Genomic DNA, 24,985 nt, shown 5'->3' with positions numbered 1-24,985 from the left:
AATTAAAACCTTCAGGGTACATTTATTGTGCACCTAGTGCACCTATCATTTGTGATTTTTGGTAATCCTTATAAAAGTTATAAATTACTTCCATTTAGCGATATAAGCTTCGTCGCTGTGCATAAATAAATCTTACGCGTAATCAATAGCTTTAACGTTTGTTTGCGAATCGGTGGTGGTGACCTTTAACTGATAAAGCGCGGTGTAGACTGTGCGGCAGTCTCTATTTTGATGATGTCACATTCAATTCGCTTGGACAGAATGTCAAGGTCGAAACCTCTTCTCCAGTGCGGATGTGATTTGGTTTCTTTTATTTGAACGATAAGTTCTTAGTGCCTCAGTTGCCTGCTAATAAATTAAAAACTAAAAAAAGTAAATAAATTAATCTAATTTTGATAGCAAAATACATTCTATAAATTGCAATTGCAGCAGTATTTGTAAACTGCCGAAATATTTCCTGGCATAGAAACGAAATGAAATACAAACTTTATGCCATAAATCACGAACGTGATGGAAATTCAATTTATGACGCTGCTCAGTATAGTTGGATAATATAGTTATAGTTCCATTAGAAATATAGTGCCTTTACAACCGACCCCGTGATTAACTTTTTTTTTGTAAAATTGTAAACATGCAAAACAATTTGTTTAGCATCCGAAGACAAATGTTCTAAATTGTCATTAGGTTCGACTACCATCTCCATTTCGTCTTCAAATTCCGCGTTGTTTTCCATGTCTTCTTCTAGCAGGGGAACATAAGCTTCATTCTACGGTCTCCACATTTTAAAGTGTTAAAAAACAGGAACCTTCAAAAAATTGAAGAACTATGTGAATGAAGAATGTTGTTAATCAACAGGCAGACAAGCCACAAATGATTTATTTCAAACTCACCTGTAAGATAAGTAGAGTACAGATACTTACCTTGGGTCAAAGCTCGAGAATCAGGTATATACACACGTACTTACTGGAAGGATCACATTCAAATATCTCCCTAATATATACGAACATATTGCAATTTAGATTGAACTCGTAAGACCGATACATATCACCTGATGTTAAAATAACCGCTTCTGCTTATTCGAAAATAACCCGCAGCATCAATGCTTAATCAAATTTAATATTTTCAACGTTTCAAATAAAAATTTCAAGTTTCTACAAGTATTCGTTACGGTCCATCTCAGGCAAGACCTACTTAATGCAGAATAATACATCTGTCGGGTGGGTTTTACCACGGTCCAGCTAAGGTCTGCGATTAAGGTACTGGTAAAATACTTCAAACGTCAAAGCAATCGATGCACTATATTTTTGGTCGTACAATACCACCCGAGTTACGCCACTGGACTGGAGAATGATCCAAAGGTATAAATTACCCAAGCCCCGGGATTGTAAACACACTAGATTTTAAAATACATATACGGGGTTCAATATCCTCCTTCTTTAGAATTAAAAATAAAATTTACTGGCGTCAAGTGTCTCGTATAATATAAAACGAAGGAAGTTTCTATTTTTATAGCGGTAGTCGGATGCTTTTCTATTTTCTATTAGTTTCCGATAACGCTTGGGAAAAATTAAAGCGATACACAGTGTAACAACCTCTAGAATCTGGTCATTCTTAAATAATGTCGTTTATGTCATATAATAATAATGTACGATAGGTTTAAGTTACTTGAGGTTACTTTTCAAAAATCACTTTCAGTTATAATTTTGTCAATTCGATTGCTTTTCAGCAAGCGTTGCAACTGAACTACTGAAGCATGATATTAAAAAGTCCCTTTACGAGAACGTCTTTCAACAAATTGCGCTCGAAAATTTTCTTAATTTCATCTTTACTACTGGTGGGGTTTGAAATGCAACATGACTCTAATATAATAAATATGTTTTTTTAATAATTTTGGATCCTGCTTTACACTTGTATCAATTAAACTAATAGCCCCTTCGCAAGTGCTTAAAAATGTACCCAAACATTTCCTATCGGATTTAAAATCGACACTAAATCAAACGATCAACTTGTTGATGCTGATGCGTTTGGTCTTGACCCATTGTGAGTGTTAGTTGGTTAATTACAAAAACCACATCATTTCCCCAAGGGTTGTCTTCTTCTCGAATGCAATTACTTAATTATTATTGTAGTTTGATTTAATTTGTTTGCTGGCGAATATTAGGGATTTTCGGGATTAGCAGATATCGCAAAAGTAACCTAAATTAATTTAAACCCATGGTACATTATTATCGTATGACATTTACATCATGCATCTAAATTTTATTTAGAAATGTCAAGCGATATTTTTCGATATTTGGAAGAAATAATGTTTTGGCCTTATGTAATATGTAAAACCATATGATTAGAATAATTCAATACCTGGTAAAAACGGTCGTGTTAAAATCTTACAAAGCAACCCCCCAGTGGCGGCGATGCGATACGTGTCGCAAAGATGACGATTCGATTAGACGGTTCCCTTCGGGTGTCGTCCATATTGGAAAGTCGTACGTACGCCTTCTGTCTTCGGGCGCCTGATCGGCGTCGTTGTTATTACGTAACGGTGTCTAAATAGCCGTTTAATAACAGGAAGTAAGGCTATGCCCGCGGCCTATCAACTTTTCCCCGTTCGCCGGCTTGTACTCTCAGTCAGTTTTCTCTCGTTTCGTGATTTTTTTTTTCATTTACATTTCGTATATTGTATATGTCTAGCTGAAATTTACGATGTCGTGGATACTAGAGCAAAAACGGACTAACTCGTATATTTCGTCATTTTTGTGATGTGCTTTCCGACGGACGTCTATGATTTACGACTTTCCATTTTATGCGCAAAGAACGTTCGTATACTTTGTCTCAAAGTATATCGCCTTGACGGCAAACTATCGAAATAATCTGCCCACGGCAATAAAAATGAGAGACGGACTTTTAAAGTGTTATTATACAATCGCAATAGTGTTAATAGAAAACAATTGAATATATACAATTGATCAATAATTATCGAAATAAGTATAATTTTATTTAAAATCTAAATCTGTTTCACTCTTCGAGTAGTAATTAGGATTAACTACAATGTGCCCTGTGTTATTTCTTACGCAAATCTAGTAATTTTCAATTTTTAAAATGTGCTGTAGTGCATTTTTCAAGCGCTCAACACAGTCACATTTTTTGAGTTTAACACTTCGAAAAATTACCCTTTCTTTAACTGGGTTCAAAATAAATATCGTTTTATAAGTTGACACCGTTTTCCGGAGAAGATATTTTGATTGTCAAGTTAGAGTTTCTAATATTCTTTGCAGACAACAGCAAGTTTCATTAGTTAAATTATATATCTTTTCGGATTTATGTTTTTTGATTTCCTGTAGATAATTAAATTTTTCTATTCCCGTCTGTAAAATGCCTAATTGTACACCGATCAAGCGTGCGGGAAGCGTCACTTTACCTCGCCAGTTTCGTTTCCCATGAATCGGACTCACTTTGGACATTTCCGGGATTTTACCGCACGGATTTGGGAGCAATCGGATGTTTTGCGGAGATATTTCCCACGATTTAATTTTGACGTTTGTCAATTCCGACGGTCATGTCAGTGAATGTATTCGTGTTGTTCTACGAAAATGTACCCAGAAACTAACGGTCGTAGAAAAAGTATAGTATGCAACACGTTCGGTAAACTTTTTAAGTCACTCGTTTATTAAACACTCGCTCCGCTCCTGTCAAATAAACTCGTAAGTCAAATGCCGTTTACCGCACTTTCAAGTGTGCAATCTGTTTTTTGTCGTCTATTTTGTTTTATTTTACCAATAACTGTATGGTCGGCTAATAATTATATTGTTTTCATCTTATTCCAGCTCTTTTTGCATTTATACAAAATAGGAAAATAGGTTTTGACAAAGAGAATAAATATATTTATTTTCCTTCTTATCATAGCACTTCTTCGCTATTGTCCAGAGCTGTCGAAATTATATTACTTATGTAGTCTGTCTCAATCTTCGTCGTGTTGGCTTTCGTCAGACCCTCCCCCTTAAAACTTTAACGATATTTTTTATAAAACTTCTGGATTCCTACTGCATCGGTTTTTGTTTTGAAACAGTTAGCAAGTTCTACTCAACAAAAAGCGACGCTGAAGGAATCCAAAAGTTTTATAAAACGTGTTGCAGTAGCTTGTGGAAGTTTCTTTAAAAAAAAAACTTTAACTATGTTATTTCCTATTGTTATTGAGTAAAGCCATTAACGAAAAATATATTCTAACTTGAGTGACAAGGCAGGGGTGGACCAGGTATATTTCTTTCTTTCCGATGTATTTCTTGAGTGTTGCCAATTTGTGGCAATGTTGAAAAGTCTTTTTTACTGTGCGTTTAACAATGTCGAAATCGCTTAATGTTTTATACCAAACAGGATGTGCAAAATGTGTATGACACTTTAATCAGACTTATTAAACAAGAATACAGAATCCTTTCTACTTACAAAAGTATTTTTAATAGTGGAGAATTGAAGAAAAGAAATAAACGTAGTGATTTTCACTCACCGTATAGACAATGGTGACCTGGGCCTAATAAGAACGAAAATATATTGCCGTTATTAAAGCAAAGTTGCTCCGACCTTGGCTAAACTGAAATATAAGCTAGAAGAAGATAAAACCAATATAAATATAATCCGTGCCACCCTCCATAGCGTTGTTTATAAAGTGGGATTTAAGTACCCCAAAATAGACTAAAGTCAAGTCGTAATGTAATCAGACAGATTACGCACTTGGAGATTTAATTATCTTCAAGAAATTAAAGGATATAGATTAGACAACAGATCCATGATTTACCTTGTTGCAACATGGTTCGATACACACGACACTGTATCCGAAGGATGGGTTGATTCCACTCAAAACTGTCAGACGAAGGCACCTTCAAATAAAGGAAATCGAGTGCATCACCATAATACACGCTGGGTCAGAAGACGTATTTGTCCCAAACTGCTTGCTGTTGTCTCCAAAGATTATAACGATTCTAGCTTGGATTATCGTGAGGATAAAAGTGCCGTACTTTTTGAAAATTAGTTTCAAAACAATCTTTGAATATATTATATTCCCAATGTTATTGTCATCAAAGTTCAAAAACTGAAATCCAGGATTGTTTATTAGAAAATATTTATTTTGAATTCATTTACAAAAAAGTGCAACTTGAGGAAGTCCTAAATTCATATGCAATTAAAAAAATAGTATTTATGCGATAATTTATCTGAACCGGCTGTCTGTTCATCTGTTTTACGTATTCCTCCATATCATTGAATGTTTAATCCCATAGAGCATTTGTGGGACCAAGTAAAAATCACATAGATCAAAGCAGAAAATGTTATTCCTGCTTTAAGTCCCAGTGTTATAAATTTGATAAAAAATGTAATTTAAAAACATACCGATTGAGAGCTGGAAAAATTTTATTCAGTACATTATAAAAATTGAGGACTCTTACAGTTCTATACAAAACAACATAAATGCTATTTTAATGAATCTCAATGACGACTCTCTTAATAAAACAGAATTAGATTTAGACATTTACAATAAAAATCTAAATTCCTAGATATTCCTAGCTATGAATGTACTGTAAGCATTTGAGGTCATTGTTTTTTAATAAGACCATTAATTAATTTATTAATAATTATTATTAATTTAATTTTCTAATATTCTTATTATTATAGCCAAAAAAAAAATATTATTACCAAAACCTTTGAGAGTCCCGATTTTATGGCCGTCGGCAGGTAACTTCCATAATTGCTGAAAAAAGCCAGCACGATTACGATTAAATTAAATTTGAACTTAATTTTCATACGATTTTGTTATAAATAATAAAAAAAACAATTTGCACCTATTAACATGTCAACGAAAGACGAAAATATTTATTTTCTCGCGCGGATTGTGTGTTTAGTTGTTTTATTAACGCAACAACCTTGCCGCCTCCTGCCGGCAACTATTATTATTATTATTATTATCGTCGGCAGAGACAAATCTCGTTTCGTTATTGCGCAACAAAATGGCCCAATGCGCCGCCATTTGCGACTGTTTCACCTGAGAAACGACCTGTATTGATAAATTCCGCATATACCGCGCTAATTGCCTGCAGATATTTCAAATACTATGGCGCATTGCATAACATTAACGCTATTGGTTTTTCAATCCTGCCGATTTTTATTGCAATACTGATTATTGGACGGTGTGTTGTCCAAAATAAGAACGCACAGGAAAAAACAAGAGGAAAATTAAATGGACAGAATTAAATGATTCGGCGTAATCTTTGAACACCCTGTGTGCAGAAGGATGGGCGCGGATTTCTCTAATTACTGTCAGTAGCAATTGATAATACAATGCAATAAATTACTCGACTTGATTCATCATCAATCAAGGACGACCGAAGCGTCTGTTTTGTTTGCGCAATTATTGTTAATTATTAGTTTTTAATTAGCGATGTTTAGCAGTCGGGCGCTTCTGTTCCGATGATAAATGACGCTCGAAACGTCGTCTCGTTAGAACATAATACAGCTTGATTGTTTGATCGCTAACCTAGTCGAATGGACTACCATTCTTTGCAGTCGAAATCGAAATTTTAATGAATATTTTACTTAAAAGATGGATACCAAATCAGACAGACATCTGAAAAAATATTAAAATTGGGACAAAAAGCAATTCAACCAATAAATGAAGTCAAAAAATAAATTGCAACAAAAAAGTTTTCAAGAGAGGCAGTCCCGTCAAAACGCAACACGCGGTCTTCTGTCTTTCGTATTCGCCGCCACTTTTGGTTGCCGTTCAAGTACCCAATCGGAAAGATTTATCGAGCAAATTGCTTTTCCAGGCGGGTACCCGACTGAAAAAAAAAACAAAAGAAGGCAGGCAGGACGTTAAGTTTCGTCCAATAATGTTTGATTTTCTTTCGAGTTCGCGATTGAAATCGCGCGTATGCTACAGTGTCTTTGCAGCCAGCAACCCACTGGTAGCCCACGTCTACTTTAAGGCGTTTTAATTGGATTGCGCAAGACGCGACGCATTAACACAATTTTAGCTCCGCCGTCGTAATATTCTAATGACTTATACAGAAACAAAACATGTTTCAAGTTATTTCTAACAGTCAACCCCTTATTTGAAAGGAAAAACTCGATTTCAATAAAAACGTGGTGAAATGAACATTTTTTTTTTTAGTTATGATAAATTTGACAGATCTTGGTAGAAGCTTTGTTACTTTCGAAAAATCGATGAAATCGAATTTTTTGAAAGTATACGCGCGTGGCAACGAAACATATCTCGGTAACGGTAGGTCCTAGGGGACCGCCATTGGTACAGAAATGGGCAGGGTCAAAAAAAAAAAAATACGGCCTTCAAATTTGGCTCCTTTTAAGCCGTGCACGAGGTACAAAAACCAGTAAAAAATGAGTCCGACCAAAACCAGACGTCCATCCTTTTTTTTTTTTAATTTTCGTTTTTTGACATTGCTAAGAAACACAATAAGTGTCCAATATTTGACAGGCATATGGAGCTTAGCTCCTTTACGAAGCCTATTGAAACTGGGGGGGCCGGGGGTCGGGAAGTATTTTTAAAAATTTTAAAACCGCACTTGTAGGATATCGAGAAAAAAATCATTTCCATTTCAACCAAACGACGCGGAAGACTGATGATTTTTTAAAAATGTACAGGGTGTGTCGGTAATTTGCAAAAAACTGAAAATGAACCTCCCTTTATATTGATAATTTACCATAATTGGAAGGCTGTGATTCTGTTGTCAGTTTCTTTCACATTTATAGATAGCCCGTATGGACAGCTAAAACTTTTGTATTTAAGGTTTTCACATATTGGAATATTGTGTGCTATATTCTAAAACGTCATAGGTGTCTCAAATATGTAGTCATCGACTTCAAATTTGGCAAGGAAGTAAAACTCCGTACACACATCTAAACAGTAGAAATTGAGCGTAATAAAATGTCATCAAATATATTTTTTAAAATTTTGAAAAATTTTCTTTGAATGCTTTGTCTTCCAGAAAAACATGATTTTCTCAAAAACTATTCAAATGATCGGCAAAATTTTAGAGCCAGAAAACGGGGGAGATTTAATTCGATTAAATTTTTTTCAATTGTGGACAATTATCTAAAAGATCGTAAAAATTGTACTTTTTGGGAATAAATTATAAAAATTCCTAAAAAATATGGCCTATCGGTTCAAACAGTGTTGTAGGCCGCATCAAGAGTACCAATTTTTGTATTTACGGTTTTTGTCCATCGCACAGGCTGCTCGAGATATTTGAAAAAATCCATATGAAAATCGCTAATTCTCGCGCCCAATTTAGACGCGGTGACTATTACGGCGGACTGCATAGTTTTAGAAAGAAATTATTTTCTCCAAAACCCATTGAAAAAATTCTTGGACTAGGAAACGTTTGAGATTCGGTGCCCAAACCCCTATTTGCGGTATTTTTTGAATTATGTACAGGGTGTGTCGATTATGGACAAAAAATCAAAAAGACTTTGAAAATTGCCATTTTCGTAGTTAATTATTAGCCGTTAACGAAAAACTATAAAAAAAGGAATAATTTGGTTTAAGCAGTATCGTAAACTGTATCGAAAGAGTTCCAGGTGTCGTCTATCATACAGGGTGCGCCAGATATTTCAAAAAATATCATTGCATGTAACTTTTATTTGTAAAAATTACAACATTTATCAAAGTTTGCCGTGACTTTGAAGTTCGGCGAGACGTAAAAGATGCTTTATACGGGGTGTATGCATACTAAAATTAAATCGATTTTGCGATAGTTTTATAGTGGTCTGGAGGAGCACGATAGAAAAACAATTGCATCCCTCTGGGACAAGAAACCGCGAAGCGCCTTCTTTTTAAAATAAAAAGCTGCTTCGCGCTACGCGCTGCGAACTTGCCCCGCCCACTGAAGATTTTTCGAAAGCAATCTTGTTGTTTAAGATTTGTTCTGGGAAATACACCTTCAAAAAGCGTCTTCAATTGTTGCGTTGTTTATACACTTTTTTGGTATTTACACAAGAAACCTCTTGTGTAACCGCACTAGATGATCTGGAACTGGTCTCCAATGAAAAACTAAAGCTCCAGCTGCAAGGTATGTGAGTTCGTGAGCTGAAGTAATCAGAAATACACTTAGACTTAGATGAAGGCTTAAAAGTCACTTTGTGTAGTCATAGTCGGCAACAGGTCCACAGCTTCTCAGACGTCATTGGGTTGCACGATTTCAGTTTGCCACGAATCATGAACACCGGGGTGAAAATGAATGGAATCGCATTTTGTTTACGAAGTAGTCGAGATTTAGCCCGCGATCTCCAGACGCTCATGACAATCCTAGGATAGACTGAGTGACTGAAATTTCTCTGTATTTACACGCACGAGTTGTAGTCAAAGAGGTCTTTAACTGCTCTCAAGCCACTTGAACACATTCTGGAAGATTTTGTTGCCCCTTGTGTTGATTTTATTGGAGAAATTATTATTCTTCGATTGGCTTAAAGCCAGATACGAACCCAATTCAAGTCGTTTGGGACATGCTTCATCCAATTTTTAAACGAATTGCAACAAAATCTTATCTCTCGAGAAGAAAAATGTAAAAAAATATGCGGTTGGCCGTTGTTAGAAATTACTTAAAACATGTTGTTTTGTTTGTGTGAACGATAAATATAAGAAAACATTACATTTTTAGAGGATTCAGAAAAATACTGCACCAGAAATGTAGTTTAGACCGCGCAACACTGTCAAAATTTAAACATATCGACTTTTATAGTTTTATAATAGAGTTGTCATCGTTAATTATTCTTTATATATTCTTATTGTAATTATTTACACATTGTTTGGTTGTAATATTATATTTTTTACATATTTGTGTAAAAAACTTGGAAAAAAATTCGATCGATATACTTGGAAAATTAAAATATATGTCTTTATAACGTTTTACAGGAATTTATTGATCAGAAATTTACCTTAATATGTATATTTTTATACGCCCTCCTGTAAAATAAATAATTATACACCGATCTAGCGTGCGGAAAGTATCACTTTACCGCGTCACTTTCGTTTAACACGGATCCGAGTCAGTTCGGACATTTTCGGTATATTACCGATGTCAGTGAATGTATTCGTGTTGTTTTGCGAAAATGTACCTAAAAACTAACGGTCGTAGGAAAAGTATAGTATGCAATACGTTTGGTAAACTTTTTAAGTCACTCGTTTATTAAACACTCGCTCCGCTTGTGTCAAATGAACTCGTGACTCAAATGCCGTTTACCGCACTGTTAACCAATATTTCTCATTTCTTGAAAAGGGGAATAATTTTAAATTTATAGAAAAAACCAAAACACTTATGTAATTGTCATACAGGTAATAAAATTTATATATGCCATTATTGCATTCATGTATGACGGCAGAATGAAATTTCTACCCTATGTAATACTCTAAATAGAATTGGTCTCATAAAAATCCATATCCGTACGCGCAGACGCAGACGAAGCCCATAGGCAAGAATTTGGTCAGGCGAACCAGGAGCGTAAAACTTCTCTTACTCAATGGCCAATAGTTGTTATTCTAAAATACGTCTTCGTTAATGATGGAGAAATATGCGATCGTAGTAAATCCTCTCAGCAGCTGTATAATACGATTAAATCATTAGAACGAATTAAAATATTTCCTTTGTCGGCGTTAATATACCAGCTGGCGAAATAAATTTTCCGCGGATCGTCACGAGCGTGCGTGTGTGGTGTGAAGCCGATTGAGTCTTTGCCGTTGTTATTATTAATACGATGGTGCGCGACGTTCATTAATATTTTCGTTGCGTAATCCTATGCTGTATGAAAACGCTTATCCGTCAAGACTGTTGAGTATTCTATGCAAATCGTTTTTTTTTTCCTCGACTAACTCCACGTATAGAACGCGAAGGATACTCGCAGGGGATTTAAATTTTAACGGTGTCTGTTTTGATATTAGCGACAGCGGTCGGGCCTAAATAGAAAATTTTATTTACTTAAGATAAATTATTGAAAAACAAATTAGACCATGTGCGGGGGTTGGTAAAATACAAAATGTGTTTTTTGTGGCACCCTAGTCACATTTTGGATTACATCGTATTATTAATTCTCGCTTGGATGAAGATTTTAATGTTGTGTTTCTTTATGCGAGAGAATTATAGAATGTAAATTTGCATTGACAGGGATCATCGGATAGGGTGCACAACGTACAGGTTAAACTGCAATGATAGTTGTTGATAAATTCCGTATTTTAGTTTTTAAGACCCACACACCCCGAAATAAAAGTAGATAATGTGAAAATAGATAAATCCAATTAGAAGACGTGGGTATTTTTTCGGATTTTATTAAATGGTAACATCCATGAGTAGAACAAACCCAGGAGGAATAAAATCTAGTATTTGCCGGAAGTAGTCTTCAAAAACACGGCATGTCTTCATAGCCTCTAGCCGCTTATTAATATTTTACTTTTTCTCGAAGATGCTTTTATTCCATCTGTCCATGAATGCTTTCCTCGGTAATTTATTGCGTTTTTTTCAATTTCAACCATTTTTGCAACTCCGAATGTTGTTGGCGAAAAGTTGTAAACACATTGACACAGAAACACTAGCAATTTTCAAGAACACGCTTTGCCAACAACTGCAGAAACTAACTATAATTCTAATTTTAATTTAATTTTATGACACTATATTCCGGGATATCATCCGTTCGCTCGTTGAATTCCGACTGGAATCCTGCATCCGACTGGAATCCTGCAGGATTCAACGAGCGAACGGATGATATCCCGGAATATAGTGTCATCACATTTTTCCATCCGTGAATCAATACGTGAGAATATATATATATATATATATATATATATATATATATATATATATATATATATATATATATATATATATATATATATATATATATATATATATATATATATATATATATATATATATATATATATATATATATATATATATATATATATATATATATATATATATATATATATATATATATATATATATATATATACTTGATTTTGGATATTGATATGGGATTATGAAGTTTCCGCATAGTTCAGTGTACATTTATTGAAAAACTCAAAAAAAGGTAAGTCATAGCGTATTTAAGAAATGCTTAGGTTAAACACTGACATATACTAGAAACTTACGTGAAAGTAGGTCAATATTTTTTCAGTTTTTTTTTAATTCTTAAACTTTTTAAACTGTTTTTACTGTAGCTGGAACGTAACGCTCGGAAAGACATTCTACTTATATTTCTAGCGTAGTGATCCAGGTGGTGTCTGCGGGAGACTCCGTTGGCATGAAAAAAAATGCATTTATATGGAATATGATAGAAACTAGACCGTACCTGCCACCGGAACCAGCTAAATTTTGATGAGAAGAAAAAAATCTGGGAACCACTGCTCTAGCGTTTCTAAAAATAGACAATTTATTTGAGTATCCTTTAGTGAGTTCAAAATATCCCCACCAACTCTGCATATTCAATAGAGCTAATCCATTGATTTGAAGTTTGTAGGGCTGTGCAAAAGTAAAATATTTTTTCTACTCCCGTCTGTAAAATGCCTAATTACACACCAATCTAGCGTGCGGGGAGCGACAGTTTACCCACGGATCCGAGCCACTTCGGACATTTCCGGGATTTTACCGCACTGGTTTGGGAGCAATCGGATGTATTCCCACGCCTTGAATTTTGACTTTTGTCAATTCTGACGGTCATGTCAGTGAATGTATTCGTGTTGTTTTGCGAAAATGTATCCAAAAACTAACGGTCGTAGAAAAAATATAGTATGCAACACGTTCGGTAGGTAAACTTTTTAAGTCGTAAGTCAAATGCCGTTTACCTCACTTGTTGCATAATATACTATTGTAGAGCCAAAATGTTTTTATGGTGATTTCCAGTTGGATAAAACAGCACTTGATCCCGAAATAGAGTAATATTGATAATTTAATCGTATTAATTTTAAATTGCTTTTTATTTATGTGGTGTGATGTGGTAATCAACAATTACTTTTTTTTATCGAAGAGGCACAGATCTACTTATTCGGAAGCGACGCTGCGGTATACGCTTACGTACACGGAAAGCATTCTTCCAAAGTCGCTTTCCAAGTTTTGCGTAACAAAACGAAAGTCCACCCTCGTACCGGCGACACTCAAGAGGCCATCCATGTCTTCACACACTTCGGTGCTGCCGCGGTCACTCGCAAGACCCTCCTCCCCGTCCTCCTTCCGCCGCGCCAACGACATCGTCCGATAACGTAACAATAACGCATACAAACTTTCCACGTCCGGGACCTGCTAACCTCATTCGCGCCACCTGTCGCTGTTTTTCGTCATTTAAACGACCACGGCATCGATATTAGCGATCCCGGATCGCCCATTACGGTCCTTCGGGCCGTCCGCGTCCCCGGGAGGGCTCGAAAAATCACCGCGGTTCGAATCGGGGATGTTTGCGGGCCGTACCGGGTGCAGATGGTCGCGCGTGACACCTACTTCCTTCTCGCGCACGGTGTGGGTCGTCTCGGAACGCGTCCAGTGGCGGCGTCGGCTCGGCTTTTACTTTCTACGCCGTTACTATTATTATTGTTATTATTCGAGAATGCGGTAATGTCTAATTTAGCACCTGCCTATTTGCACGCTATCCCGGGCATATGCCGCGTCCACGACGATCGCATACCGGGCGGGGCAAGTAAAATGTGCGAGTTCTGGGCATTTTCACGCCTAGAAATCTCTAACGGGCGTAATGGATGAAGCTCTACGATAACGAAGTATTGAGATTTATATATTTTTCTTAATTTATAAAGTAGTGTGGGGATTTTTAATTTAATTTCTTAAAATATTGAATATACTGTTGCCTTTCCAGAGTGGTGTATTAATTTTTTAGAACGGTAATGTTAAGTTGCTTTTCAAAATACACAGCTCTTCCTATATACGAAATTTCTTTGGAAATGTTTTCATAGATATTTTCCAAAACCGCATATTTTCGAAAATCACCCTACACAAATCTGAACCTTTTTTATTATTGTGTTTTATAAAATCCTCCTTTGATTCTTGTACATTTTCCTTCGGCTTTTGTTATTGCTTCTTAGATTAATTGTTTTCTTTTAATTATTTCAGAGATTGCGAAAGTAAGGGCGAGTCTGTTCCAAATAAACGGAGTCAAAAAAGAGCCGCTGATACTACCAGAGCCCGACGGTCCAGTGACGACCCTTACCGAGAAAGTATACGTCCCAGTAAAGGAGCACCCAGACGTAAGTATCCAGGTTTCGAGTTGTTATGCCTTAATGAGCAACATCTACGCAATTAGTATAACCAAGTCCGCGTGATGGTTTTAGTAGAATCCGTAAAACACATCTGCGACGTGTAAATAAAATCTCACGCTCGATATGCGTTTTTCAAGGTTCGGACGCTAGCTAGAAACGCAGAATTTTCCTCTAATCGCCGATCATTATTCGTCCGCTTTATATGGTGAAAATTGGAATCGCTTACTTTTTAAACGATTTTAAATTTGCATGAATTATCCTCAGATTGTCGTTCTTTGTCGATGGACTCTCAAGCTAATTCGGAACACGATTTTAACTCTTCTTTTCTTCCTTTGTGATTGTACAATATACCGGGTGACACAAGAAAGTGGGAACATTCTATAACTTTTAAACGGCCTGATTTGAAATTTGGAAGGGTTAATACAGGTTGAATGTCCAATTTTTTGACGATATGAAGTCAGTAACATTCGAATTTTAAACCTGTATTTTTTTCCATTTTTGGATTCAGGAGGATAGGACGGTTTTTCTCTCTTTTTTTTTTAATTTTTGAAAATTGTATCTAGGAGGCTGTGACCATCACCGGGTCACTTGATCATGGGTAAAATTGTAAATGAAAATTTTCTTTACTTGTCTAATTTCAAATTGCACTTACTGTAATGAGCTATTAATTTTTTAGGATTACCTAGTTTTTTCACATAGCACCCTAGTGGGGACTTTTTAATACCAGTATTTTTTTTTGCAACATTTTGTCACCAAAATTTTCAAAATCCATTAAAAAATAATCGCAGGAAGGTAAAAACTAGATAAGTAAATACATTTTTATAAAAACAAAATATTACTTAGGTGGCTTTGCTTCTACTATTCATCATCAAGTCGGCATGATTGAAAATTCTGATAATTTCTACATTTTTATTGTATTATCAATTATTACAACAATCAATTTACAAATGAAGGAAAAGTTGATATGTTTCTGATACACGGAGAATGCAGAAAAAAACTCTCGACAGACCAGTGCATTGTATGCAGCCCGCTATCCGAGACGTTGCCTTCCTGCACATTCTATCTTCAGAAAGCTGGAATTGAAAATGAGGAATCCACAAAATAATCGACATTATAATTTTATTATAAGTGAAGAAATGGAAATCATTGTTGTTGGATACGGCAATGTAAATCCAGCTACGTCGCTGAGAGAAGTGGCATTAGAATTAGATATCTCAAGAGAATCTGTGAGTATAATTTTAAAAAAGCTCACGTTGTAAGAAGACTTCGGTATTGTAATTGGCTGTGAGGTAAATATGACGAGAATAATAATTTCGTTAACTTAATTTTGTTCACTGATGAGTCACAATTCTCAAATAATGCTTTATTTGACCGACGGAGCAACAGATACTGATCTAAATAATCAAAAAATTATTCGTCCCGGACAGTTTCAAGAACGGTTCGGAATCAATGTTTGGGCAGGAGTGATAGGAAGGCGAATTATTGGACCTGTTTTTTTTTTCATGGTACCTTAGCTGGTGCACGATATTTACAATTCCTAAGAAATGAAATTGAAGACTGGCTAGATGGTTTACGTCTTGCCGTGACATTAAATATGTATGTCCAGCAGGATATAGAGCGTTCCACTTTCTTGCGTCACCCGGTATTCGGGGTGTTTTTTTACTTGATGTTTTGTGTTTTGACGGGATGCATTCTTCCTCTTTCTACTTTATAACACGGCCAAAAGAGAAATTTATTTTGCCGATACTTTCGGCAGACTCATTTGCGTATTTGGTCTTCAGTTACATCCCATTGTTTCGCAATTGCAACACAATGGGATCGTCGTCGGGTTCGACAATGGCCAACCAAAAATTTTCCGCCATTTTCGCGACAGAGACGGCGGATGAAAAAAGATGGCCGTTTGCTACGGCCAGCTGTTTCGTTGTTTACTACAATGGACGCTTGTGCGCGTATAGCTGATAATATACGGCCCGAATACATTGTCTGTGTGAAAAATTACTGTTCTAGGTACGAATTGGGTTAATGGTTCAATTGTTTTTTTTTATTGCTCGGCGATGACGTCAGGTCCCGGTTTGTTGCCGTTGTACGCATTCGTTACTATGGGAGTGTCTTACGAAGTCGCAGTTGCCACTAGATTCGAAAAATATATTTTTCTTCTCCTTAAGATTGCGGAATTGACGAGTCATTTGACCGAAATAATTTAAAAAATACAATTAAATTTATATTTATTTATTTTTATTTATATTGTGCGTTACGTCACCGTCGCGTCGTTCTGAGGTCTAAATGGAGTCCATATTTTTATAGCGGAAGTGTTACTTTACTACGTCAGCTTCGTTACCCGCGGGCCACGAGCCGCTTCGCACATTTCCGGTACTTTAGTCACGGGCGATGGAATGATTTCGGTAGATCTTAGCTATGGTAATAACTGTAGCGGATGTTTATAAGGGCTTTATACAGCTTGGATTTTATAATAGTGTTATAAGAAAACCACAATTTTTTTTGTAAGACATTCTCTAAACACCAAAATAATATAATATTGCATCCAAAACGTGTCCGTTTCTTTATTTATAAAACCTTCGGTGTTGGTTAAACGTTATTAAAAACATTATTCAATATAAAACTTTTATTCCGGGGGTTTTATAGCTTTATGCGTAAAACTCTTATAAAGTCTTAGAGCGCCTAATAAATGTTCTACAGCTACCATGAAACCTGAACTGAAAAGTGAGGTTATGATAGCATAATTCAAATTGGGTATTTGCCCAGTAATTGGTTTTCCTGTTGCTTTTAGTTTTATGGCGGTTACCGAAAGTTTTTAAAAATACTTTTTTGAAACTATAAGTGTTCCATAATCACGTTAGGTTTTATTGGAAGCGCAATATTGCTATAGTCCAAGTTGTTTAATATAACTTGAAAGTCAAGTTTTTAAAAAGCGAGCTTGGTGAACACGGCGGCCTTTTATGTCGCGAATCAACATGACTACTTTCGAAGCAATTCCTGAGACTTGAAAACATTCTTCAAAAATATACAATTAAAAAAACTAACCAAAACAATGTTGGTTACGTGCTCGTTTATTAAACACCATTCGTGCCAAAACAGACTCGTGACGAAAGTGTCTTTTATATATATGGTCAATTTGTGGTGGCTAACGCTAAATCGTACACCGCTATTTAGTGAAAACGTAGATATCCTTTAGTTTCCTAGTTGACCCATCTTTTGTTCAAGACCCTGTTTGTACTTTTTTTTAATGGCCGGTACGACAAAAAATTAAATGTTTTCCACAGTGCAGGGTTTTGCGCGCGTCTCGTAACCTCCGTCTTCTTTTCTTCCGCAGTTCAACTTCGTGGGAAGGATCCTGGGCCCCAGGGGCATGACGGCCAAGCAATTAGAGCAAGAAACGGGCTGTAAAATCATGGTACGCGGGAAGGGCTCGATGCGGGACAAAAAAAAGGTGGGTGCAATTCTTTTGTCTTGTCTCGTTTTAATTTCAACGGTTTTTTATGAATGCGGGTTAAGGTCGCGTGGACAATCTACCGGATCCGAATCCCGTAGCCCTTTAAAGACTGGCTATTTGACAGGTTTTTGAAAATTACTGACTGGTGTTCTCGGAATTTCGCAGTTTTTTTTTTATATATATCTACTATTTCTTTACTAGACGTCATATGACAGTAAATACAACGAAATGTTTTAATATTTTTTTATGTATTTTTATGTATTTATTAAATGTACAGGGAGAGTCGCAATGATGGGTCAAATCGGTTATGACGGTCTTTGTGTGACAATATCGGTACTCATTATATCATTTTTAATTTACGCCTCCAGTTTCTGAAATGCAGGGTGTTGCACTTTAAAATTGTAACATTTTTATTTACGAATCTTCCAGTTTTTCACATAATTGTCCTATTGGGTTACACTTTTCATGTAAATTAAAATTATATATAATATTAGCAGATAAAAGATGCGTCCTCTGCCCTATTAACCGATAGTCGTTGAAGTCCAGAGAAATAATAAGGGCCTCTACAGTGTTTTCTAGCATGTTCTTATCAACTTCCCACATTGTTTCTTTCATTTCAATCGGGTTTGGAAGCGATTTAGTCCACAACAATTTCGTACAAATTTAAAATCTCTAGTTGCTCATTTTCACGATATTTTTCCAAAATTGCTTCTTATTTAAAGTGAGTCAATTAAGGTTTTTAAGAATACCTGAGTATTTTCTCGGATTTTCTTTCATGGTAGCTGACATCCATGACCATAACTGACCCAGCAAGAAGTCTTGAAAAACATCAGCATTGGTATCTTCATAATGGTCTGCAATACATTGTGAGTAATTGTTTGCTTCTTCCCGAAGGTGCTCGACCATCCCCTTCCATGAAAGTTTGCCTCCCGCTTTTTTAATTTTTATCCTGCCATGTCCTTCCCAGCTTCGTCCAGGTAATGGAATTTCTGTTTTCCCTTGGGAACTGTCAAACTGCCCTCAAATATCATAGTTCCCAGCAGATTATTTAGTCTCCCTCCATTAAAAGTGATTTTCTGGTTTTTCCTTTAAAGTTTTCTACAATTTCCCATGAGTGGAATGAAATTATCCTTTTTCATTTCATACATTATTTTATCGAAGGTAGTTTTTAAAGTAAGCAGTCTCTTCATCCTTATTTATTAGTTTCTTTTCTTCTCGCACTTCTGGTTGGTGACCCGATAGGGCCGCTTCTCCGTCTACATGCCACTCTCGGGATCCTTGACAATCAGCGTAGGTACCGTGCGTTCAATTTATCTTGATAATATTTTAAATGGCTGTAGCTTTTTTGTTTCTAGATATATCAAGGTAAACAAAAAAACAAAATGTAAGGTTAGTAGCCAAGTTTTTTTCCAAATGACGTTTAAAACAAAAACACTATCAATTTTCTGACATATAATATATATAATAATTCACGCAGTCACAAAGTCCAAGGAGGATGCAGTTTTGTTTGGATTTTTGAAATAGATATAATGAGAATAATAATTTTTTGAAAAACATTTCATTGACTGATAAAAGGGTTGTAATAGACAACATACCCGATATTGGTCTTTAAATAATCCTAGACAAATACACGAAATAAAAACTCAGAGGTACCAATCAATTAAGGTATGGTGTGGTGTCATATATGGGCATATTTTGGGTCTGATATTTATAAATCAAAAGTTAACTGGAGATCATTATTTGCTACTCTTAAAACACCAAAAGAACATAATATAGAAGATTTATCCCTAAATATATTACGGGCGCCATGAGAACGGCGCCCACGAGGGCCCTGGAGGCTCTGGTGGGGCTGCCCTCTCTGGCGGATCGGGTGCAGATGGAGGCGGCCAGGACAGCTGTGAGGCTGGCGAGCTGCGGGCTCTGGAGGGAGGGAAGCTTCAATCGGGGTCCGTACGACATTTTTGAGGGCTGTCGTGGGGATCGCGGAGTCATGGGCATGCCGAGTGACGTCATGATCCCCGAGATGACCTTCTTTGATAAATTGACCTTTCTCTTTCCATCAAGGGAAGATTGGAGAGAGGGCAGAGTCGGCTCCTGGGATGGACTTGTCTGGTACACTGACGGGTCCAGAATGGGAGATCTGGCCGGAGCTGGAGCGTACTGCGAGACAATGGGATCAAGCTGGTCGGTCCCTCTGGGTCAGTACTGCACTGTGTTTCAGGCGGAAATTTTCGCTTTATTGATGGCGGCCAGAGAGGTGCTTCGGCTCAACTACGGAAGCAGGAGAGTCTTCTTCTGCTCGGATAGTAGGGCTGCACTCATGGCGCTGAAGTCAGTGCGTACGCGCTCCTTGTTGATAAAGGAGTGCAAAGGGGTACTGAGGAGAGTGGCTGAGGAGAGAAAGGTCACGTTGGTCTGGGTCCCGGGTCACACCGGTGTCCGGGGCAATGAGGCAGCGGACGCCTTAGCCAGGGAGGGCTCCTCGCATAGGCATATAGGGCCAGAGCCCCGCTTGGGGATCGCCCCGTGTGTGAGGCGGGGAGCTCTCGAAGCCTTGGCGAGAGACCGGGCCGCGGGGGGCTGGAGAGTTGCTCCGGGAATGAGGCAGGCGAGGCTTATGATGGATGGGCCCGCCCTTCCTCGGACCAGGGAGCTGCTTAGACTGACCAGGAGGGAATGTAGAGCACTAACAGGGGCCTACACAGGACATTGCAGGCTTAGGAGGCATCTCTGCTTGCTAGGCATTGGAGACGACCCGGAGTGTAGGTGGTGCATGGAAGGGGAGGAGACCCCGTATCATCTGCTCACCGAGTGCCCTGCCTTGACATGGGCAAGATTGGGAGTCTTCGGAACGGCCCTGATCGATCCGGACTCAGTGCACGGAATTGGGCTAAAGGAGTTGCTGACCTTCTACAGGAGGGGCGGCATTCTGGACGCCCTCTAGAGCGGCCTGGGGGCACAACGGGCCCATCTGGTGGCCTAAGTGCTTGGACGCCCGCGAGGGCGCCCCCCTTTAATACCAATACCAATACCAATACCTAAATATATTAATGCTGATTATATGGCAGCAAGACGGTGCCCTCTTCACAATGTTGTGCAAGTTAAAAATTCTCTTAATATGGAATATCCTAGGGGTTGGATAGGGAACGGCGAAACTATGTAATGGCCAGCCAACAGCCCCTACTTAACTTTAATGGATTTTTTCTTTTCACATGCACAGTGCACAGAACTCCAAGAGATCTTACAGTTAGAGTGTATGACAAATGAGAAATGGTGGTCACATACAGCAGTATTTAGAATAGTTAAAGAAATTTTTATTTAGTGTGTCTTGTCATTTTTAGTGATTTTGTTCAACTTTAATTTGTAAATAATTATTGTTGTTGCAGTCAGTCACGGCACTCCTTGAAATTATATAAAAATCTCCTATTTTAGCCGATTAGTCAAAAACGAGTGGGTTTAAATATAAAATGTGTTACATCATCGTATACAAGATGTTCCATAAAAAAAAATATGATGTAGGCTTATATGTTAGAAAATTGATAGTGTTTTGTTTTATACGTCACTGGAAAAAAACTTGGCTACCAATCTTACATTGTGTTTTTTGTTTACCTTGATATATCTAAATAAAAAAAAGTTACAGCCAATTGAAATGTTATCAAGATAAATTGAACGCACGGTACATACAATACTACGCTTCGGCTACGACCATTAATTTTTATAATGTAATAACGATTTACTCTCTCGCATTAAGAAATAGAGCATAGTGGGACCATTTGAGGCAGAGGCTGCTTATCATATTTTCGACTCACACTGTATATTTTGGTTGACAAAAATTACAGCGGAGCTCGCGGAAATCCTGCTCGTATGGGGTGAGTGTAACGATTTGTTGTAGATTCTGTAGACCGCTGAAGAGATTAATTTTTTTTCCCTGTCGTTAATCACCGATGACGGTATTAATAAACGCGATATTTTTTCCGTCTGTCAAATAGCCCGTTAGAAGCACAAATTCGAAACGTCGTCGTTTGCGCACGCCCCGCGTTGATTTACAACGCCGCCCGTTACCTTTAATTGCATTAGCGGCGTTAAAAATTCCTGGCGGCGGGCCAGCGGGAAAAATACATTTTAACCCGGGAGGGCGTCGTTGCCAAACTGCACCTTCCTACAGTCTTCCGGCAATGCGATGTCAAAGACGGAGGCGGCGCTAGTGCCGCAAAGTTCCCATCGCCGACCTTTGCTGCAAAATTATTTTTTTAAATGACATTGGCGCGAAAGTGAAACATTGTAATTATACGAAGAAGCAGTTTACGCAGTTTGCGTTGCGTATCACTTCACGCTAGCTAATTATATTAAATTTTAACTTTGACGTTTCCGTTTAACGAATGACTTGTTTCTGTTCTGTCCAAAGCCGCCCATTTCGAGAAGAGGACCGCGTAAGTGAAGTTAATTGGTTATCCGTGCGTTTTTTTTTTTTACTTCCCGCCTACCTAAAAATAAACCCGTAACCCCAGCCTAATTATTTTCGTGTTCCTTTTAGTGACGGTTCTTGTCACTTTAAACGATACCCGGGGTTTCGATAATACCGGAACATCGTCAAATTTATCGAAGGAGAGCGAAAAAGCTTTTAAGCTGGGTTTACAGAGGGTCAGTTTCTTGTATTGTGAATTGTTTTGTCCCAGGGTTGCCGGATCCATCTAAAAGTCATAACAATTTAGAAATTTTAAATGGAACCCTATAGATTATTCTGCTTTTGTGCGCAAAATTCTAATTTTATTTATTTATTTTTTCATTTTGCGCTTTTGCACATTTATCGTGTCCGAAACGTGAAGCAAATATGAGAAACTGACTCCCTTCGTTATTAAGAGACGGAAGCCCGTTAAATCACTATATCTCGAATTTTGTGTCAACAGGAGGATCAAAACAGGGGTAAGCCCAATTGGGAGCACCTGTCGGACGAGTTGCACGTCTTGCTGACGGTAGAGGACACCGAGAACAGGGCCCAAATCAAACTCCAAAGGGCCGTGGACGAAGTCAGGAAACTGCTCGTGCCCGTAAGTGATCGCCGACGCTCCTCTGTTCGGTTTGTCGTCCGCGTCAAAGTTAATATTTGCTCGCGAACCGTTTTATGCCTTCCGGTCCTTTCCTATTTTCAAAATAAACCGTTTTCCGGAGACACACAGTTTCCTGTATCGCGCGAGCCTGCTAATATCGCACCGATATTTTTTTCTCAATGTTTTCTTAATATTGTGAATACGTAATACTAAACGCTGTGCTTCACTTAAAAAAATATATTTCCATCAATGGCAGTCACACTTCAAAGAAAAACACTGTTACCGTATCTATTACATATCTTTAGCCATATGGGAGTTCCCTAGGGATCAAATTCGGGCTGATACTTTTTATTTTAAAACGTTTAAGATGCAGTGAGCTTTTCTTGTTTGATTCGATACACAAGTTCAGAAAGATATTTTGATTAATTGAAAATGAGTGAAGTTTTCTTTATGCGTTTAATACTTAACACTAACTGCATTTTAAAAAAAACTTAGATGCACCAAAGGTCAGTAACTTATCCATAAATCATTTTTATTTCTTCCATTTTTTCTTCAAGTCCGCTTTTTGACAACTTACTTTATGCTTCGAGCGTTTCATTTTTTTCCGAAAAGATAAACCATTTTTTTGTAAAATTTAATAATAATAATAATTAATTGTCAAAATAGAATATTTTTTTATTGATGTGACGTTTCTTTAAAAATTACTTCTCGCAACATTTTTCTTTAAGCAAATAATTGCCTTCGGCAGACGCAATATTTTTGTTTGCGCTCCTAACGTATTGCCTAATTTCCTTTATCATTACGTCGAGGTCTAAAAATTGCAAATCTCGAACGTTCTCAGTTAATTGCGGCTTCCTGTAATTCATCTGAAAAAATTGCTCAATTCATCTGTCAAACGAATATCGTGGATTGTTTTAGGTGGGACCTGACGTCATAAATGGCACCTTTTACCGTTGCCATTGTGTATGTATTCTAAGCTCGACCCAAATTCTTTGTATTGCAGAAAGGAAATGAGAAGTTTCGATATATTGATTTTATACATCATTATTATAATTTTGCAAATATTCACAAAAGTTATAATAATACTACGTGGAAGAGATAATAACCAACAAAGCAAAATAAATACATAAATGGAAATCATATTCCACCAGTCAACAACAATACATGGGATACACAGTTAAAATACACAAAAAATGTGAAACTGATTCAAAATAGTAAGAATCACAGACTAGTTTAAGAAACTTTAAGTTTTACTGGATACTTATTGCCCAGTATAATTATTCAATTAAAATGGCTGTATGAGGGGAGGGATATTTCGGGTGAGGTACACTACATTATTAACCATTTAATAAAAAACAATTTTTTAAAGGAATTTCTTAATTTCTAGATTTTCTCTCCTATTCTGGCCTAGTTGTGCGGAGTCATTATTTTCTCCAGATTTAAGTGCACACCACCGTTTATTGTTAGGACATCAAATCATTAAAGCATACTCCGAAACGCAAGTGAAATATAGAGTAAATCTCAAAATCTATCGATCTGTGAACCGAAGCATACTGTCCAGAGGTAGAGTCCTCCAAACGATATACCGTTTTTACAATCTTTTATGGTTTTAACGTCGGAATGAGTTTAAGGCTTGTCTGTTGGAAAGCGGAAGGGGCCATTCTTTTCAGCACGTTTACCAAGCCTTGAGGACTGTTGCCTTTTGTAGGGAAATTTTCTTTAATTATTAGTGTCCTTTTTATAAACCTTCTTAAAACAGTCCTTATTTGAGGTAACTCGATTTCAAGTTGAATTTGCTCATTAAGTAGATTGATCTCCTATATTCAAATCACATTAGAAAGTTAGAAAGAAAAATGTCTGCTTCTAGTTGAAAAAAATGTGTGGAACATTTGATCGAATAAGAAAATGTCAGAAGTCAACTAGTGCCAGGAATAATTATTAATGTAGGGGACGACTCCAGTGACGATTATTTATAATAAACATTTTAAAGTAAGAAGGAATTTTTCACTGGACGAACTAATAATAATCGAGGATTCTCAGGGATAAAACTATACAAATTTACCATTTTTATGCACGAATTACCGAAGTACGGTTCTGGAATGTCATTGTTGGATTGTAAATCTATTTACAAAGAGAACCCCAAGAGAGTTTGGTCTGCGGTTAGACTTTCATGAAAATTTATCAAATCAATATCGTTTGGAGAACTCTATACCTAAATCCTTCACAGTGTCG

The 24,985-nt window shown here is 37.0% G+C and overlaps 1 protein-coding gene across 3 annotated transcripts in view; it reads left to right on the top strand.

Annotated features, from left to right (window-relative positions):
• The window catches only part of LOC132701874 (protein held out wings), an 87,093-nt gene that overhangs the window by 54,905 nt on the left and 7,203 nt on the right, over positions 1-24,985 (top strand). For all 3 annotated transcript variants that reach the window (XM_060670127.1, XM_060670125.1, XM_060670128.1), the window contains exons 2-4: positions 14,109-14,242; positions 17,586-17,702; positions 22,613-22,753. In XM_060670127.1, coding sequence (XP_060526110.1) covers positions 14,109-14,242; positions 17,586-17,702; positions 22,613-22,753 — 392 coding nt within the window. The remainder of the gene's footprint in view (positions 1-14,108; positions 14,243-17,585; positions 17,703-22,612; positions 22,754-24,985) is intronic.

This window comes from Cylas formicarius, unplaced genomic scaffold (assembly GCF_029955315.1).
Source record: "Cylas formicarius isolate icCylForm1 unplaced genomic scaffold, icCylForm1.1 PGA_scaffold_5__7_contigs__length_24384050, whole genome shotgun sequence".
Taxonomy (NCBI): domain Eukaryota; kingdom Metazoa; phylum Arthropoda; class Insecta; order Coleoptera; family Brentidae; genus Cylas; species Cylas formicarius.
The sequence above is the reverse complement of the archived record's forward strand: the minus strand, read 5'-3'. Positions and strand labels throughout refer to the sequence as shown.